A 19,442-nucleotide genomic window follows, 5' to 3' on the forward strand; every position below is an offset into this window, starting at 1 on the left:
TTCCATAATGCCAAGGTTAATGCCAAGGTTAACACAAGAAACTAAAAGTGCAACGACCGTAGGAGACGGGAGATACTTGAATCAATTGACACGTCCCTTCAAAATGTATTGACGGCAAAATAAGCGTTACAAAGTACAGATATTTAATATTCTTTTATTATGTGAAATGATTCTAAAAATTGAGATTTTATTGTCTCGTTCGCTAAGAATTCACCATACTGGTATTCACTGAAGGCTCGGTCTCTCTGATAGTTTCATTCGTTTTCATTTGAAATTACATTCTTGGTTAGTACCAATACAAGGTTGGCATCATTTGAAAGGCATTTGATTACTGATATCTGATATATTAAATGAGCGACCAAGAGAACATTACACATAAATAATAGTATAGTTTGTATTTTTGCTCTTTATTTTAACTGAAATCAGACGCAGACGACATATTTTGCTATCATTGAAGACCAAAACATTTCGGTTTAATATTTATAAATTTTCTCTGCACACAAAACGCTTTCAAACGCTTTTAACCGCTTCCAAAAAATGGGGTCACCAGGCATCTAAATATCACATGTTTGTGGGTCGGATACATTTAGGTATCCGCTAGTCAAATATGTGGATTCTGGAAGCCTGATGACCCCGTCTTTTTTTTGAAAGGCCTTTATGTGCAAAGACTGAATATGTAACAATTGTACCGAAAACAAGTGGTTAATGCTGAAACCGCTTTAGAGCCCGATTTTTTGTTTATTTTGACAAACTTTGCAGCAGGATGTATGTTTATGAGGAAAGCGTTATTGCTGCTGGCTCATTATTACACTGCTCCAACCTTGTTTTAATGAAGTTTGGATAAACTCTGTTGACTTCATGAAAGGAATAAGTAACTTAACCAAAAATTCGTCGTTATATTTGACCTATCATTAACGACACCTGAACTTCCCCCAATATAACCGCTGTTTCGCCCGCCAAATGTTTGCCAATATATAAACCCGAAATTTGGCGATGAAAGATTCAACAGAAAACTAATTTTCTTGCCCTGAAAATGGGAAGCTTCACGTTTGATTTCAGTTGAAACAAAAAACCAAAATTCAAACTACATAACTTAATAATGCATTTTCAGGCAACATGTTAAAAATCAACATGCATTACAGGTCTGAAATATTTGCAGTCACAAGCATAAAACAAATAGCCTCTAACAAGACAAGTTTATATTTACATCAGAATATGAAAGCGCTAAGTAACCTAAAACTTATCAAAGGAGTTCCTTGTATAATAAGAGCTGAGCGCTGTTCTTCACTCTTCAATTATTTTGATAATGCAATGATTTTTTACGAATATAAGCAATGTACAGCTAACCAAAAAAAAAAATGTTGTGTAAACAATGAAGTCGCCATTGGTAGCTTTTTAGTTTCATAAGTTATGTTACGTCCAATGCAAAATAAAACAATTATCTAATTGACAGTTAATTTATTTGACACGATCCTAAAAGTAATGGTTTATGGTTAAACATATATTCGGGTTTTTCATATGAATGCTAACCTGTCGTAGTATGATTTATCATTACTAAGGGATCGTATACAATTATATTTTTTTTTAATGTTGGAAATCGTTCATGGTGAAACTAAGTTAATTATAAATACCATTATGATCAAATTCAGCCATCTCATAAAATACCATGCGATGCTGATTCAATTGTTCATTTAAATGAAAACAATCCCAGTCGGCCCGCAATATGACATCAGTGCAATGTTAACAATATGAATTATGTTATTCGCACAGTTTAGCTCTGAAAAGTATGCCGGTAGCCGTCCCTATTTTGTGCAGAAAATATCTTTCCAGCGATTCAACAAATATAGTGTGTTTAAAAGAGTGTTGTATTCTATCATTTCATTAAGCAGTTTTTGTCCTCGTAGCTTCAATTACCCTTAGATGTGCGCGTGATAAGGGAAAAAGACGTCCTAGTAATAGAAACAAATACAGGGGGAGGACGTGTTTCATTCCTGTCTTTGATCTAGCCTTCCTTCTTTATTTTAATTACGAAGAATCACATGCATTTTAACGTGATTCATTGCATGACATATTTGTGTTATAATTGAAATATAATTTAGCGTTCTTTAAAAATCATTTAACCTCCCCCCCCTAAAAAAATAACAAAAAAATAACGCAGTAACCTCACATACAAACACATGTGTGCAGACGCAATAGAGCAACGAGGATTTTATGAAAGTTGTTTGCTTGAATTACTTTCTGATTGCCTTGGTAAAGAACATTGCAGCAACATTAGATTTTAATTTATTTATGAATTGCAGCTATTATTGTAATAGTTCTTCCAGAAGAATTGGCAACTGTAAGAAATTGTGGCAACAATAAAAACAAGTTGAACGACTGAGAAAGGGTGATGGATGCATGAAAAGCGTGTTGATAGAATTATAATTATTTATTCATAAGAGAGGAAAGGTCAGCGGAGAATAAATCTTTATCTGTCAAACTTCAGTTGCAAGAATTTGTAACAACAGGATTTTTTACCATAAATCAGAAATAACAGGCTAGTAAATAGTGCGCGCAATAACGAGACGAACCCGCTCTTCTTTGATAATTTGTTATTTTTGTTTACCGTGCATCAGCCATCAATAGGCTTATTTGGGCACCAGAAAAGGGGCAGGCTCTGTTGGGTTACTGGAAGGTTCTTATTAACCCTTTTTGCTTGAAAATGTATCCAAATAAATAAATCGACGACCCGTTGGTCACGTAAGAACCTAAAACGCACTTAAATGAAGACCTGATTTAGTTAAATTAAGCATAGAATACACCGGGACAAGTCCATCTGCCAAACTACAAAGAATCGGGGCAAGCATTCTGTTATTTATATATTTGTTTCGATTGAACCAAAGATTTAACTCGGCCTTATTACATTTCAACAGGTGATGGGCCTGCTACTCCAAGGCAATACCCAGCGGACACAAGAGCCGACGGCCGCCAACAAGACTTCGTCCCGCTCCCATGCCGTTCTCCAAGTGATCGTGCGACAACAGAACCGCGTCAAGGTAAGTTGTTTTATGGTTGTATGTGCGTCTGAATTTTTACAAATGAACTTCTATAAATGAAAAGTCCGTAAAAATGTTAAAACATATTTGAAATGCTTACTTTAATAATGAATTTTTATAGAGATAACTTAATATTTGTATTTTATTCCGTCTCTCAATCAGAATCTAATGGGCAATACTATGTAAATTCGTATACTAGTATATGTGCATACGTATTAGCATACGCACATGTTAGGGTACGACGGAAAGTTTTGAATTAGACAATAGGGCGTTGTTATAACAGATTCGTGTTTTTTACAAACTATTTTTAAAACTATATCAAAATAGCATGACCTTTTATATTAATACACATAGAATACAATGCAAGAAGTCCGCACGGGCAAATTGTTTTTGATTGACCTCGCGGGCTCGGAGCGTGCCGCAAACACTCACAACAGGGGCAAGCGAATGGTAGAGGGAGCGCACATCAACCGGTCCTTGCTCGCCCTGGGAAACTGTATTAACGCACTCAGTGAGTATAACCAATTGGATAATTTAACAATAGAATTAATAGTGTATAACCATGGCTGTACCCTGCAATTTAAGCAAGTCCTGTTTTAAAGGTACACGTTTCAAGGAAAAACAAACACTAAAAAAATCACATAACTCCAAACATAATTAAGTACGTTACACAAACACTTCAAAATAGTTAGTAATAAAAGTTGGTTTTACCGCTTGGATAAGTTCCCTAACCACTAAGTAGGATCGTATTACATTTGCGGTGAATTTGTTGTAATTCCTAAATAAAGAACGTGGATGGTTCATCGCCAAAAAAAACTGTATTCATGAAACAAATATGCAAAGACAATGTTCAGACATTTCACTATGTACAATGCAAGTTATATAATATGGTAGATGGGCAGTATTTCACTTCAGCTAAATGCACTCAAAAACTCTAGATATAATGAATGTAACAGTTAAAGGATAGTAAGTTTATAAAAAAAAACTTTTAAAGACAGAGTGTGAAATAAAATGTTTCGGTTTGGATAAAACACATACATGTACATATTTAGTATATACCCATCCATTAACTTGTAACATTTCAATAAAACAAATGCTTTTGTACATGTAAAAGCTGTGAATTTGTGAAATGATATTTTCTGTATGAATATAATTATTATCCCATCTGCATCTAATGTTGGTATAATATTGCTTATATAAACTACTACCTATTACTATTTTGGATAATGATATGTTCTTACTTTTGATGTCTCTTTAATTCGTATAGAATCTTACAGGAATTGCCATTAAATACAAAAACATGTGAAACGAGTTTCGTAGCATTATTGAATTACTTGGCAACAAATGTGAGATATTTGTTATCACATTACACATTCGTCGCCAAAACATGAAGATTAATACTAAATTTCTTGCTAATAGTTTCCCTCAACGATCCATTATCAAAAGGATTTAGTCACTAATTGTGCATATATGAATCATAAATGAAATGCATTCATATCAGGCAAATGTTGTGTAAAAGATACCTGCTGTTTGTTATGATTTAACTACAAACAGTTCATAATAATATGGAATTAATTGAAAGTGGCATACAATACATATAATATTACGATAGGCTGCTTTTCTGGCGCCCTGTAATACGTCGTGCTCGGTGTATAAACATGAAACCGTTTGCACCGCTGCGTGGTCTCGACAAATATATTTTTACAAACCGAACTCAACATGATAAAGAATGTCTGTAAAGTGTTCTAATTACGCTAGTGTTTAATAACAAAATGCGTAATGGTTGTATCACACTCTGAAAAAGCAACGCCATGCTATAAAATGTTTTATTATGATTGTAATTTTACATCTTATTATTTTATTACAACCTTTATTGTCAGAAATTATTACATAATATATTTTGTAGTACTAATTACTGCATTATATTGTTAATTGGGAATACGTGAAGAGTTAAATGCTTTGTAGATTACTTCTTTCGTTTTATGACAATATTACGAAACATCCATGGTGGTTTCATTAAGCGTTAATTTCTACTGAGCTGATTTTCAGCGGCTTAACAACAATATATTAACTCTCAACATCAAAGTAAAAAGCAGTAATTATTGAATTGTGTTCGTTCCTAGTGCATAATTATAGCAGTACAGAAGCATATGACTGCATTTCGTTGCACGACTTGGAATATTTGAGCATTGCTTACTGCACATAAGTAATTATTGCTGGTGATATAAGATTTAGTCTGGTTGGAGATTTGGCATCAAGACGACTGTAAATGCCAATTGTTCCTGGAATTTCACGGGTATATGATGCCATAGGCGTGATTTATGCGTACATTTTGGGAGGTGTATTTGTTTCGGGAGTTTTATTAGTTTCAAAGTACTGTAACCGCAAGTCTCTGGTGCAAATTTCATATCTTCTTATTAACGGACTGCTAATTGAAACATAAAATAATAAATCCGTCCTCGTTCAGCCCTATCTTTAAGGAGTTTTTATTGCGTCTCGACTTCTGTTTAGTTGTATAGGCAGGCGTTGTATTGGAGTACTCAAACCGTTCAAGTAGCATAGCCGTAGCATTCAGACAAAAACATAAGTGTATAAGTTAAGTCACGCAGCCAAACCCCCTTGTTTCCCACTGAAAGTTACTGGGAACGTGAGCTTTCAAAGAAGTCTTTCGCAAACATAAGCATATTTCAAGCGATAAAATATTTGTTAAGGAAATATTTAAATGACCTGAAGACACCATATTATTTACTATTCAAAAAAATGAATGACATGTAATCGAATAGAATGTGCTACTGCCACTGTGGAAATGCATTGATAACGCTTTCCACTTGGGATTACAACAATTTTATAGGCATATAAAGTGCTGACATGCTCGCTATGGACACTTAATGTTAAGTTATTGAAATACCTTCCTTTCAGAACGGTCACCGTAGGAACCGTGTTCCATATGGTTGGCTTGAATGACTACAAAATCAATGTCTTCTAAAATCCAGCAATTTTGATTGATTTTATGACGAAGTGTTGTTTGAATATTCTTCGGGATGAACAATACAGTAATTGTTTCAAAGTAATGAGCGTCCTCTATCAGGGTTTGTGAGAAAGCTTGTCCTGATTAAGTTAAACTTAACAGATAGTTCTTAATATGACCAGGCTGTGCTTGGGTCGATTTATCTAGCGTACACTGTTACAATTTCTAGGAACACCCACTTGCAAATCGTTATTTGGTTTCATAAGCAGCGTTATAAATTGCCATACTAATTGCGTAAGCATTTAATGAATCTAGTACAGTATATGCTTACCGACTTTATATTTCAAACAAGTACAATGCATTGAATTAAATTTACATTAGCAAACTTTTGGCCAGAAAAGTAGCGCCTATGGCTAACGGACAATGATTCTTTTTGGGGAAAGCAATACTAGTTTCAAGCAATATTAAGTTATTTGGATCTAAAAGTGACGACAAAGTCTCCTCCCCGGTTCTTACTGACGGCCTGCCAAGACCAGGGGCAATGGTTACGAACAGTCTCAAGTCTGAGTTCAGACTCAAGACTCAATATGGCAAAACTTCATTTCATTGAAATATTCCTTCTATCGTAGCATTGATGGTGAAGTTTGCTGAAATATATTGTTATTGGAATGTTTTACTATTATTAACATATTTTTGTCAAAGAAATGGAAGAAATTATTGATTTTTGTTCCTTCATAATATGCTTTTCTGAGTTTGAGTCTAGACTTGGAATTGAGACTGTTCGTAATCATGGCCCCAGTACTCCTCATGACATGACGTTGAATATGTTTGGTTAATCTTTAAGATTGCCTTAATCAAAACGGACATGCTTGCACATTAGATTTCATGAAAATAATATTTAGACAATCCAGCTAAGCAATGCAAATTCAAATAAACATGTTGCCTATGCCGCGTTAACGCAATCAGATTACGGTATAAACATTTCGCGATGACTCGCTGCATAAGCACGATAAAGCATTTGTATTCCAGGTAGTATGTTAACATTCCGTTGATGGACAAGTAATACCATTCTAAACACATTTCGTCAAATTTGATTAACAGCTAATTGAGACAAAAACTAAAATTGCATTTCCTTTGCAGCCGATAAGAACGGTAAGGGATACGTAAACTATCGGGATAGTAAACTAACGAGGCTCCTGAAAGACGCGCTGGGAGGAAACTGCAAGACGGTGATGATCGCGCACATCTCGCCTGCCTCCATACATTTCGAGGAGTCCCGAAACACGCTAGTCTACTCCGACCGGGCAAAACACATCAAAACAAAGGTGAGCATTAATAAAGGGTGAAAGCAATGATGATATATCTTTAAAATATATTCCGAATGCAACATGTGACGTGCATATCCTCTAAAACATGTTTATGTACGCATGTCGTACACACACATGCCACTGTTATTCAAAGTCCCTTTGAAGTTTACATCAAAGCAACGCCTTATAGAATACACAATGTCCTCAGTGTCGATATTGATGATAAGTGCATTTTAAGGTTGAAACAGACGAGGGAGATATTTTGTGCTTAATTTACCTTTCCTGACAAAAGTACCTTTTCGTCTCATTAGATCATAATAATGGAACAGAAGTTTTATTGACAATTTCAGAGTAGGTAATTTTATTCCCCTTTCAAGTGCGGTGTAACGTTTTGAGTAGCTTCTAAACTTGTGTTTATTTTGTAAGCATTTATTACTTATATCAATAGCTCACTGTTAAAATTTGTAGACGTTCAATCGGAGTAAAGCGTATATTATACCTGTACGGATCTTTTATTTCGTATTTGATATAAAGTGAATTTATTAGCCGACGCCTTCAACGAACAATCAATACACATTCTTTTCAATATACAATAACCTTAAACAATCAAAACTTTGTACTGACTTCTAGACAAAACATATCAAATTATATTTACAGAGCGAGGCTGCATTGTTTCGAACCCTTTTTTTAATCAAATATACATATTTTAAAAAATATTATTTTTACATAGTGTAACTAGTCTGAGCCTTTATGAACAGTACAATGAGAACTACAGGGACAAGCCGTTTTTGTCTAAATTTGTTTAGGACTCAGACGACAATGAACTAAGGGCACACACAGTAAAAACGTATAAACACCACAAATCGGACCGCACCCTCATCAAAATTGTTTTACCGATAAATTATGGGATTACCGCCTTGGAACGGTCAGTGAAACAAGAGTTTACTGGAACAAGAGTCTGCCGGGGTCTTAACCTTTGTTCTAGTAAAATCCCGTATAAAATAATAATATCGTAGTGCACGTCTCATTTTCCTTGCACATTCAATTAACCTTATGATATTTATGTATCACATCTAGAAGGTTCGAATCCACAGGATGGTACTTACAAATGAATCACCTGCATGAACAGTGCTACGAAAAGCACCAACTTTTGAGTGACAAAAATGTTCATACCATTCTTTGTGCTGTGTTCAAAGTACTTGCATCACATCGGGACGTGTTTGGTGTGCGACTTTAAGTGACCCGTACCGGTAGCGTTTTAACAACACGTCAACACTTGCAATGTTCCTTTTTTAGGTACGGCGCAACGTAACTGACGTGGCGTACCACATCGCCCAGTACACGAATATCATCCAGGAATTAAGAGAGGAGATAAACCGTCTTCGGAACCGAATCAACAACCCCACCACCAGCGCCGGTCGGAAGTCGCACATTGCAGATATACAGTCCGTACAATGTAAGCCATATAATGGTCATATACTTAAATTTTAAATACATAAAAAGCATAATTTGTTTTTATTTTACAACAACTGGCCAATAATTTAACCTCTTTGATTGGTTGCCAAAGCCATACATCTCCACCAAAAGTCTACATTGTTTACAAAATATTGTATTCCTTATTCATAAAATAAAAACAAGCATAAGAAGTGATTGTAGAGCTGCATAATGAACAAGTCAGTCAACATCTCTGTTTTTCCAATTCAGCGGAGGTACAAAGTTCACGCCGAGCTGCTGACCGCGAGGAGCTGACCAAGATAAAAGAGCAGCTTCTCATATCCTTTAAGGATCAGATGGAGTTACGAAAGTCCCTGATGGAGCTCAGCAATGCTACCATGGAGATATCTCTAGAGACTAACCGCAACCAGATGATCATTACTGAGTAATTGCTGTTTCATTAACCTAGATTCTTTGACATTTGATTGACTGTCTAACATGACTTAATATATTTCTAATTTTGAAAGTATTAATAAATGTAAGGACAGCTATGAGGTTTATTTGTTTAGGCCCTAGCCATTTGCTTCGTAACAAGGGTTTTGCTCTAAGTTTTGACTACTGGACTTGTTCCTGTAGTTGTCAATGTATTATATGTACGAGACTGGATACTTTGTATATTTAACAGCATAGGCTTTCGGTTTTGGAGTTGTTTTGAACAAATAAATTATTTGACGATTGATTGAATATATAAATATTGGCATTAGTGTGTCTTGCACAGCATGTGCATTTGGTATTATTTAAACCCGGTAATGTATGTTTATGCTATACTCGATATGTGTTGATGTCTTTATAAAAGTCGATCAAGTAACCTTGAAAACTCTGACACTATTTATTTTGAACTTGTGTGTGACAAAATAGACAAAGTAATAACCAAATGTAATATTTTGTTGCAGATGGGAAGTAGAACAGGCCAGACAGAGCAAAGCACAGAAGCCAGATAAACCCCTGCATGAAATATTGGAGGGTATGCGTTTGTGTTTGTTCTACTATTTTACAGGCATTTGGTACAAATCACAAAAAATATAGTTGCAATGAAAATGGCGATAGCTGTACCCACTTCCTCAATATGGTTCTTAGTCACGTAAATAAATGGACTATGAACTATTTCAGAGAATAAGAAAGCATCGGAAGGCCGGGGTACCGATGAGATAGACGACGAGATTCGAACAGCGAAAGAGGAGCTGAAGGTTCTTCATGACGAGAAGCATAAGACAGAACGGCTCCGAGCCTCTGTCAAGAAAGAACTGGAGACAGCCCGCGCAAAAACGCGCAAACTAGAGGAGGTTGGTGGTGCTTTGTAGCCTAAAGCCCCTTTAATAACCTAGGCATTTTATTGTCGAAGGATTTAAGGGGGTCTAGGACATTAGGTCTAGCGTAGATTTGGGAAATAGAAGGGGTTTCGAAAGTAGCTTAGAAGCGTTCAAATATGAAGTATGGGTTGTACCCCTGATGGAGTTAAAATAGGTCAAGGCTGTCGTAGTCAAATCTTAGGAGAATGCGTAGGATTAACCCACGAAAGTCGTAGAAAGGGCGTACGGTTGTGGAACATGTCAAAGGACAATCATAAAATTGCTGTGAGCGTTACGTATGAAAATCGTGAAACTATTGCAGGAGTGGCATGATTATGAGGTTAACCTAATTTCGTACCAAACTTTTGGTATATCTTAGCACAATCGCATGACTTCCCTATGAAATACGCCTGACGCCGAAAATGACCTACGATGCTGAATTGTTTTAAACCACGTTTAAAATCTACGGCAAGCGTAGGCGAGATCATTTTCGTCACAAAACACCTGAATTTCATACGACATACCCTCGATTGTTCAACGAAGTTTCCCAATCTTCTTTCATAGTCTTGTTACGCATTTGTTGTGTGAGGTATGAGGCAGAGGCTTATGGTGGGAGGTTTTACGTGTGTTCAGTATTATAAGAAATTTCTGCGAAGTATTAAAAAGAGATTCCCATTATTCGTCAAAAAACATCAATTATATAAAACGTCAAGACGTGCGGACTTGAACACGTTTCGGAGATAAATATTTGTTAAGGAAAAACTACTTATTTATTTAAGTTTGAAAGGTGAGAATCATTGCTATTAAAACGTTACAGCTGGCTGTGTATGCTATATCTCATTCATGAAATCATTCTGCACGTAGACAACTTGGAAACGCCGACTTTGACGTCTTACCCGCCTTGTTATTACCATATTCCGTGATCTGCTGTGACAGGTTATAGTCTCATAGAAATCCATCCGTAATGAAGAAGTCCAAGTATGTGTCTACAATTGTCTAAGAATTCACTAAAAGCGTAAACAATCTAATTTTTAGTAGCATGAGCTGGAGAATGTTTACTGCAACACATGAAATAAACATTGTCAGTTTAGTGCAGTTGGAACGTAATGTGTTTTTCAGTTGCAAAATGCATTCCTAGACCAGCATTGACATTTATTACAAGGAAACTTCAAAGGCGTCTTATCTCTTTTATTGGCGGATATAAACAAAGAACCCGCACTCTTTACGCAATTAATTTCTTTCTATGAATGTGTTTGTCCTGATTTTGTTATTTTTTCTCCTAACCTCTTTTACGGTTTATTTAAATAGATGTTTGTTTCCGTTAATTGATGTCCTTAAGTACAAAAAAATAATCATACAAATAGTTTTGTTAATGTTTGACACATCTAACATATATCAACAATTTAAATATATGACTTTTTTCCTAGAATCAGTACCGATTATCAGGTTATCCCGTCTCTTATCAAATTCGAAGGACAGATGAACTCTCTGATTGCTATGAAAATATTGGCAGTTATTTGTATATAAGGGGAAGTAATCGCCGAGTGGAGTTTGAGAATAAGCCTCGAACACAGAGGCCTTATCCTCGTTGGCGCTTCATTACATTAAAGATACATTCTTACTTCCAAATAAGATTTACTTCATTTAATACAATTGTTTTAATATAACAAAAAAAGATGAATAAATGTGAAATACAATGGTTCTTATGTAGAGTTTAATTTGAAACAGTGTGTGTATACCACGTTATAAATGCAACGTCGGAAGGCAATATTTTGATTTGAAAAAAAGACTTTAAGATAATGTCACTATTTCTTCACCATTTTAAATGAAACATATCGCAGTCTACGCTGCTTACGGAGCCCCACCTTCGGTCTTTTACCAGAATTTTATCGAGAGTTTAGTTTCTTAAGACACTTCGACAAACCTTTTCACAATACGGCCGTCTGACGGAGCAGTGTCAAAACATTATTTTGGAAACAGGTTTGTCGAAGTGTTTGAAGAAACTAATGACCTCATCAAATGTTGGTAATAAAACAAATGCGGGGCTCTTTAAGCGACATAGACTGCCCTTTGTTTCATTTAAAATGGTGTTGTAAATGAAAGGTTATCTTTGATTTAAGTCTTCATTTCAAGCAATTTTTTGCCTTCCGACGTAGCATGTATGTCGTCATTTACCACGTGGTATACACACACTGTTGAAAGAAAGCTGCAGAAAACAAGGCATTTATACCTTATGAGACGATCGTAGTTCACAGCAATTCTTGTAGCATTCACCAATCAATTAATATGTTGGCGTTTTCAGCTATCAAATACACGGTTACAATCTTGTTATCAGTTATTAATATATTTTCCATACATGCTAAATAACTAAGTAGTTAAGGTTAATTACTTAAAATTAATGTTTGTTATAAATGTGTACGTATTGATTTTTAATAAGAGTGTCACTTTAAGATTTGTTTCTTTCAGATGATCCCACAGCGTATCAACTCCGAGGATCAGAAAGATGTTCTCCGGTTGCTATGCAAGGTACACGCTCTTGAAATCCAGAACACAGAGGTCCAATCGTCGTGTCTTATTCGTGACTTCCAGATTAAGAAGAAAGACATGGTTATATCTCGCTACCGACAGCACCAGAACTTGTGTGATCATATCATCAGGAAGCAGAAGAATCTTATTGATGGTATTTATGATAATTTTATGTTCGTTGAATACTGAAACACGAAGCGCCATTGGCAGTTATCATCACTAGATCAGCGTTGGTTATCATCACTAGATCAGCGTTGTTTGTCACGATTTGAATTTAGATATATGTCTCTTTCGAATAATGCAGATGAATATCGAAATAATATGCAGAATTTACAAAAACAAAAAGGCAAACATCTTGTATTAAAGAACACGTAGAGGCAAGTAATTATTTCCATAATCACATTGTCAACACCATGATCACCAATCAAAGGTCTCGGAAAATAAATTACATGTATGCATATCATGATTATTCCGAAGGAGGGGGTAACAGTTGATCTTACAACTTGATATTTTGGTTTCAGATCACAGGTTGGAAATCTCGCGAGAGTTAGAAGAACTGATAGAGATGTACCGCCTAGAAAACAACCTGCGGCGAGAGGACTCCGACGTCAGCGTCTCCTCCGATAATGGCCTCAAAGTAACGTCCGCTTCAAGCATTACGTCTCAGTTTTGATCCACTCGAATTTCTATCGAATTATTGAATCGAATTAAACATATTCGTACAAGCTTAGTATATAGCAAGTGAGATGATTAAAATACAATTCAAAATTATTTGTACAAGTTTAAGATACTTCATAAAAAAATTCTCTGACAATATACATGTTTATATGTATGAAAAACCGGTTCCAATATGTTTTCCAAGATGCACCGTCTTACAACTACTAAAGTTTCTCCCTTTTTTAAATTGTACACTCTGGGTATTACTAGAAATGACAATGTCCCCCAATAAACGGATGTTTTAAAAGGAGTATATAGAACAGGATAGTAAGATATATTTATCGATCTTGGATATGTGGTTAAATGATTGTATTTACTGATGAACAGGTTAACGGATATGACATAGATCAGCTCAGTACGTTAACGGAAGAGACGGAGCCTATAATGAGCAGACGTCAACGTAAAAACGACTTACGGAGGACGTAAGAAAAATTTTCTTTTAAAAATAAAAAAAAATAATTAACTTCTGATGTTTTTCATCAAATGGTGACTGATTTCTGCCATTTCGTGTTTCGCCTTTTTGGGGCGAAATGCTAAAATGCGCCATGTAACGGGCAAAGAGGCGCATATATGCGAACGACAAGAAAATGCGAAAGCAAAATACATGACAAAAACAGCCACCAGACATTTAAGCAAAAAATATGGCTTACAAAACTGTGCTTCGTGGTTTCTTTGAGGCGTCTCCGTAATTAATATTAATTAACAGTTTAAGAAAAATGTCCTTGTTTCTAATATAGAGTTGAAAGAGAAAAAAAAACATTGGCATCGGTAATTCTTTTTTTTCAGAAATTCGGATGACCGCCTATTTTCACAAACACCTATGGCTCGTGGTATCGAAAACGCCAACTCTAAGTTTGATGCGAGGGGTAACCTCTCAGGAGCCTGGCGAAACCAAACAAGTCTAAGTCAGGAAATCGACCTGGTAACTCCGCCGTTGGACGCTCCGGGTGAGAGGGTCAATCACGGGAACTCTTCTTCAAGAAACTCATTCAACGATCGGCACACAATAGTGTCTAACACGCGCAACATTGCCGCTCTGGCAGCCAGAAAGCGCAACAAGGCGCAAACAAATTTGACAAACATTGAAAAACGGGATGAAGAGAATAGAAACTCGTTGGAGCCTCGGCCTTTATATCGACCGGTTAATAATAATGGTAATAATACTGATAAAAACTCTGATAGGGACGCCTACTTGACGCCAAGTAGGTTGGATAAACACAATCGGACCTTCGTTCCGGACCATCCGTACGTTTCCATCAACAAGGCACCGAGTGAAGACAGTCTTTCGGTGATTACAAAGCACACAATGGTTTCCGAGCGTTCCCTGCCGCCTCTACGACGTGTTGGGGAGGCAAACGGCGATCGCAACCGTAACGTCAGACAGTGGGTACCCGTTGATGGAAACACAAAACGGAAAAAGAAGAGGGACACAAATGGGTATACGCATCAGGTAGGAAATATATGTTGACGTACTTAAAATAGTTAAAACATACATTTAAAATTTAGCTTGAATAACGGATAAAAAAATATTGTTTCTGTACTTACGAAAATTGTAAACTATACATCAACGGATGGAAAAATGACGACTAAAGGTGTGTTCCTTTACATAGTCATGACGTTTTTACCAAGTTACTTCAGATTATCGTGTTTAATCTGGTCTAACCGACATGCGTTTGGATTTGTTGAACTGGGTTCATAGGCTTACAGACTCTTCCAGTAATTTAAATTTGATATAAACATCATATCTCAACTTTCAGTTCCTGAAAAAAAATCAGGGACGAACTGCGAGTAAAAACCGCTCAAACAACGAAAAACAGCGAACCAGCAGGACTGACCCTGATAAAGGTATATTTCAAACGTTTTTAAAAAATATAAACTATTCGTTGCCTTTGATAATAATTGGTACGTAATGAAAAATATTTCTTTCATAGAAATCGCAATGTTTCGAACCGATTTGCTTTATGAAACAATAATTGATACAATTGTTATACCTCTATTATCACTATATCTCTTTTATTTCAGATTTCGATTCAGTTTCGATGGGAAGAAAGCGCAATAACAGAGGTAAATAGCGCTTTGGTCGATACTGCTTTTGTAGTTTATTTCCCCATATCGGTATTTAGTTATTTAAAGCTGCACTCTTACTGATAGAATGTTTTGACAACTTTTTATTTGTTTTGTCTTTGAATGAGCCATTTTTGGCGTAAATCCTTGGAAACTATTGATATAAGACTGCTGATAAAAGATCAGATCGCATTTTTCATATTTACGTTCAAAAATGTATGTTTTATGGCTAAACGCGTTACTAACGCTATAAGAAAAATTAGTTTTTGGCATATAAAACAGTAAATATGGAAACCTGCGATCTGATCTTTTGTCAGCTTGTCAGCAGTTTTATATCACTAGTTTTCAGACATTGACGCCAAAATTAACTGATTCTAAGACAAAAAAATAAATAAAAAAAGTTGTCAAATCGGTCAATCTGCGAGAGTGCAGCTTTAAGTAACGCTAATACAATTAAAATATAACGACACGCACTGGTGATGCAAGTGTCTAGTATAAGATAAAAACTGTTTCCAAATGTTATGGCATAACATATTACTTTCTTCAGGACAGCAGAGTCAATCTGAAACCTCCAGTTTAGGAACGCCAATGAACGGCGGTAAAACCAAGCGGCCCCCGCCCACCATTCCCGCGTACAAGAAAGGGGACATCACTATCACGGGATTTAGTCTACCAAGATATTAATATGCTGGAAGATTCAGAGACATAACTGTAACGAGATTCATCTTACTAAGATACTTAGATGTTGAAAGTTTCGTTCAAACAAAAACATGACTGTAACAGGATTTAGTCTACCATGATACTGTAAAGTTCTAAGTCAGATGTGTACCGTTCTTGTTGAATACTTGACAGTCGAGGTGTATTGTTGCATCTTTACAATTATTTTCTTAAATAGTACTAGGTATTCGTACTATTATTTCGCTCACTTTTTCGGAATAGTTTTTGGTCAGACATAAGAATGGTATCACTTTAAGGGAGTGTGGTCTTTACCTTCATAAATGCCTATATGGATATTTGCTTCACGACTTGACTCTACTTTATTCTTAATATTTACTCTTGTGCTGTCTCAAGCACAATGTGCTAAGGTGATTATGACGTCACGATGGAAAGATTGCTGCAGCTGCATTTTTTATGTATATTGCGATGCAATAATTATTAAACTCTGCCATATATTGCATGTTTTCTGGTCATTTATGCGAATTCATTTTCTTTTCTTATTTTTCTTTTTGTGTTTTCATTGATTTCTGATGTTAGGTTATAAAATGACAAGCGTAAATTTTGCATCTTTGCGTGCAAGATTTTTTTTGTTTTGAAACGAAAAACTTTGTTATACGTTTTGAAGAATTAAACTTACTATACATTGCCAAATGCCAATGGATTAATTTGTGTTTGAAGTTTTATATCAATCGGATCAAACTGCCATTTTTGAGAGAGAAAAAAAACGTAACAGAAAGCTAAGAGCTATGATTGATTTAATACGTCATAAAGGAAAGAGATAAAAATATATGTACTCTTAATGGGTACATTGTTTTATGCCTCTTAAATGGCGAGTTATAACACAACCCATAATATATATCTATTAAACTATATGCCTTTTGGCATATTCCACCTAGTTCATGATTGGCTTTTGTCTTAAGCATCTTTGTTTGATTCCGAACCGAACCACTACTTTAAGCATACGCTAACAATTATTCCATGACTCCATGCTGACAGAGTTATTAATTTTTGTACAGTTGCGAAGTCTGAGGATGCACCAATACATATTTCCATAACTCATTGCAAACAGAGTTGTTCCATTTTGTACAGTTGTGAAGTCTGGGGATGCAAAAATATCTATTTCCATGATCCAATGTTGACAGAGTACATTGTAATTATGTTTGTATAGTTGCGAAGTCTGGTAACTATGCTGTTTTATTTCCTTTTGGGTAATGGTGATTTGATTTATTGTGTACATATTATTTAAATTGGCAGGATTGCTTATATACTTTGTATTTTATAGTAAGAAATACACATATTTATGTTTATTCTAATAGAAATAAGTTACATACTTGAGCTATTTGCTCGTCATTTACACTCCGTCCATGTTACAATGTATTTTCAATTACAGACCTGCTGTTGATCTTACATATTGTTTATTTGTGTATGACAGTTTAAGATTATAAATTGAACTATAATGAATTGAACATATGTTTTTTGGCGGGAAACTTATATGTTTAACCTGATTACTTTACTGCATATTCAATTTCGCAAAATAGTTATGCTCTTTGAAAAGGGATGTACATAGCTATAGAATTAAACAACCATTCGTTTGTTAAAGAGGCTCTTTCACATAGTTTATGTAGGCAACGATTTATTTTGAACTTAAGTGAAATGGATTTATAGTACTTACTTTTCAGAATGACCAGAATTTTCTAAATCCAGGCCTAAAAATTTCAACAGCGTTACCACCACTTTTCGGCAATATAGAATATTTTCTGTCCCATTTAAAAATAATAATTAGTAATTGTGCGCTAATTTGACGTTGAAACACTGAAACATGTATTTTGTTCATATTCACAGGATTTTTGTTTATATCCTACTTAAAATGTGAAAGAGTCTCTTTAAAGAGTCAGAAAACGCACATATTGCTTCAACAGTCAGTTAAGTTGTGAAAATAAGGAAAATAGATTAAAAAAACAACTGGCATATTTATGTTATACTATGTCATAATTGTTTACAAACATGAATCGATATCTGAAAAAAGAACATGAATTGAAATCAGGGAAACTACAAGAGTCGTGCAGGCACACCCTAGAAAAACAATTTGAAATATTTCATTTGTGTTATGAAAGAATATGCATTTGAAAAAATCAGACAAGCAAAAATGACAGAGTTAGCAGTAAGTTCGGGAACGTCGGTTCCCAGTATAAATGTCTGTGATAAGTATCTCTCTGCTGCAATATGTAACTGTTTTATGATCAATTATATGTTGTTTTATTTAATAATTTATTATACATATTTATTACTGATATAATCGTGTTGTTATGTGCTTTATTGTTTTAAATTATTCAAAACCTTCCTTGTTGCAATGATTTTGTGACTCTTGAGAATTGTAAATAATGTGATATTACTATTAGAAATAAAGATACAACAACACATGATATATTTCTTTTACACGTTTTTCTCTTAATGGTACTCGTAATATTGTATTGCAAAAGCAGTCATTGGAACCACAGAAGACGCGCGAGAGTCTAGGGTCTTTTATAATGGCTATTTATCAGTATAAATAATTGTTGGATCAAACAACTAAAAAGAAGTATTGCTCAGTTTTTGAGACGATAAATTATTTGAAAGAAATACTCGAAAAATTGCGTTATCTTATCTGAGTAGTAAGAAAAGATATACATGTTCATTGTATATAACAAAGGATATGAAACAGCCTGTTTAACGCAGGTGAATGAAGTTGATCGGATAGACGGACAGTCGTCCAAGTTCATCCGGCCAGCAATCATTATCTTGCTGGACGAATATTTTTTTATTCCTTGCCGGATGTTTTTTTCTGTAAAGCCGACAGTTTACTATAAACTCGTCTATTGAAACAGTGCAATCGATCAACTTATGATTTTACTCGTAGAAAACTCGCTAACTCGAATAAAACACTCATAAACAATGGTTTTAACCCCGAGTTCTGTTTGTGTCTGGTACTCTTTAGAGGGAGGTAGGCGGAGAACCACCTACATTGTACCAGTGGTCTTACCTGTGCATATCAATGAATATCCTGGGAAAACTCGCTAACTAGCAAATTTGGCTATAAAAGAGAAACAAACCACAAATTCCGGCTGTCACAATGTGGTACTCAGTAGAGTTAAGTAGGCGACCTAGTGTCATCTACCAAGGGTCAAACCCATTTCCGCGGGGGACAATGTCAACTTCCACCATATATAAACAGAGTTACGAAACACAGTACCGGTACTCGGTACCACAAAGTCAACAAACAGACGCCTGAAATTGCGCAAACCATTCTGGGACGATGATTTACAAAGTCTTTGGGATATTATGAGAA

The 19,442-nt window shown here is 35.3% G+C and overlaps 1 protein-coding gene across 1 annotated transcript in view; it reads left to right on the forward strand.

Moving 5' to 3' along the window:
• The window catches only part of LOC128225170 (kinesin-like protein KIF19), a 45,540-nt gene extending 26,996 nt beyond the window's left edge, over nt 1–18,544 (forward strand). The window contains exons 7-20 of the mRNA XM_052935220.1: nt 2,913–3,035; nt 3,390–3,546; nt 7,144–7,328; nt 8,607–8,766; nt 9,015–9,189; nt 9,698–9,768; nt 9,915–10,087; nt 12,560–12,773; nt 13,141–13,256; nt 13,664–13,758; nt 14,123–14,786; nt 15,094–15,181; nt 15,359–15,400; nt 15,948–18,544. Coding sequence (XP_052791180.1) covers nt 2,913–3,035; nt 3,390–3,546; nt 7,144–7,328; nt 8,607–8,766; nt 9,015–9,189; nt 9,698–9,768; nt 9,915–10,087; nt 12,560–12,773; nt 13,141–13,256; nt 13,664–13,758; nt 14,123–14,786; nt 15,094–15,181; nt 15,359–15,400; nt 15,948–16,084 — 2,400 coding nt within the window. The 3' untranslated portion in view covers nt 16,085–18,544. The remainder of the gene's footprint in view (nt 1–2,912; nt 3,036–3,389; nt 3,547–7,143; nt 7,329–8,606; nt 8,767–9,014; nt 9,190–9,697; nt 9,769–9,914; nt 10,088–12,559; nt 12,774–13,140; nt 13,257–13,663; nt 13,759–14,122; nt 14,787–15,093; nt 15,182–15,358; nt 15,401–15,947) is intronic.
• Nucleotides 18,545–19,442: the final 898 nt, after the last annotated feature.

This window comes from Mya arenaria, chromosome 2, assembly GCF_026914265.1.
Source record: "Mya arenaria isolate MELC-2E11 chromosome 2, ASM2691426v1".
Classification (NCBI taxonomy): Eukaryota; Metazoa; Mollusca; class Bivalvia; order Myida; family Myidae; genus Mya; species Mya arenaria.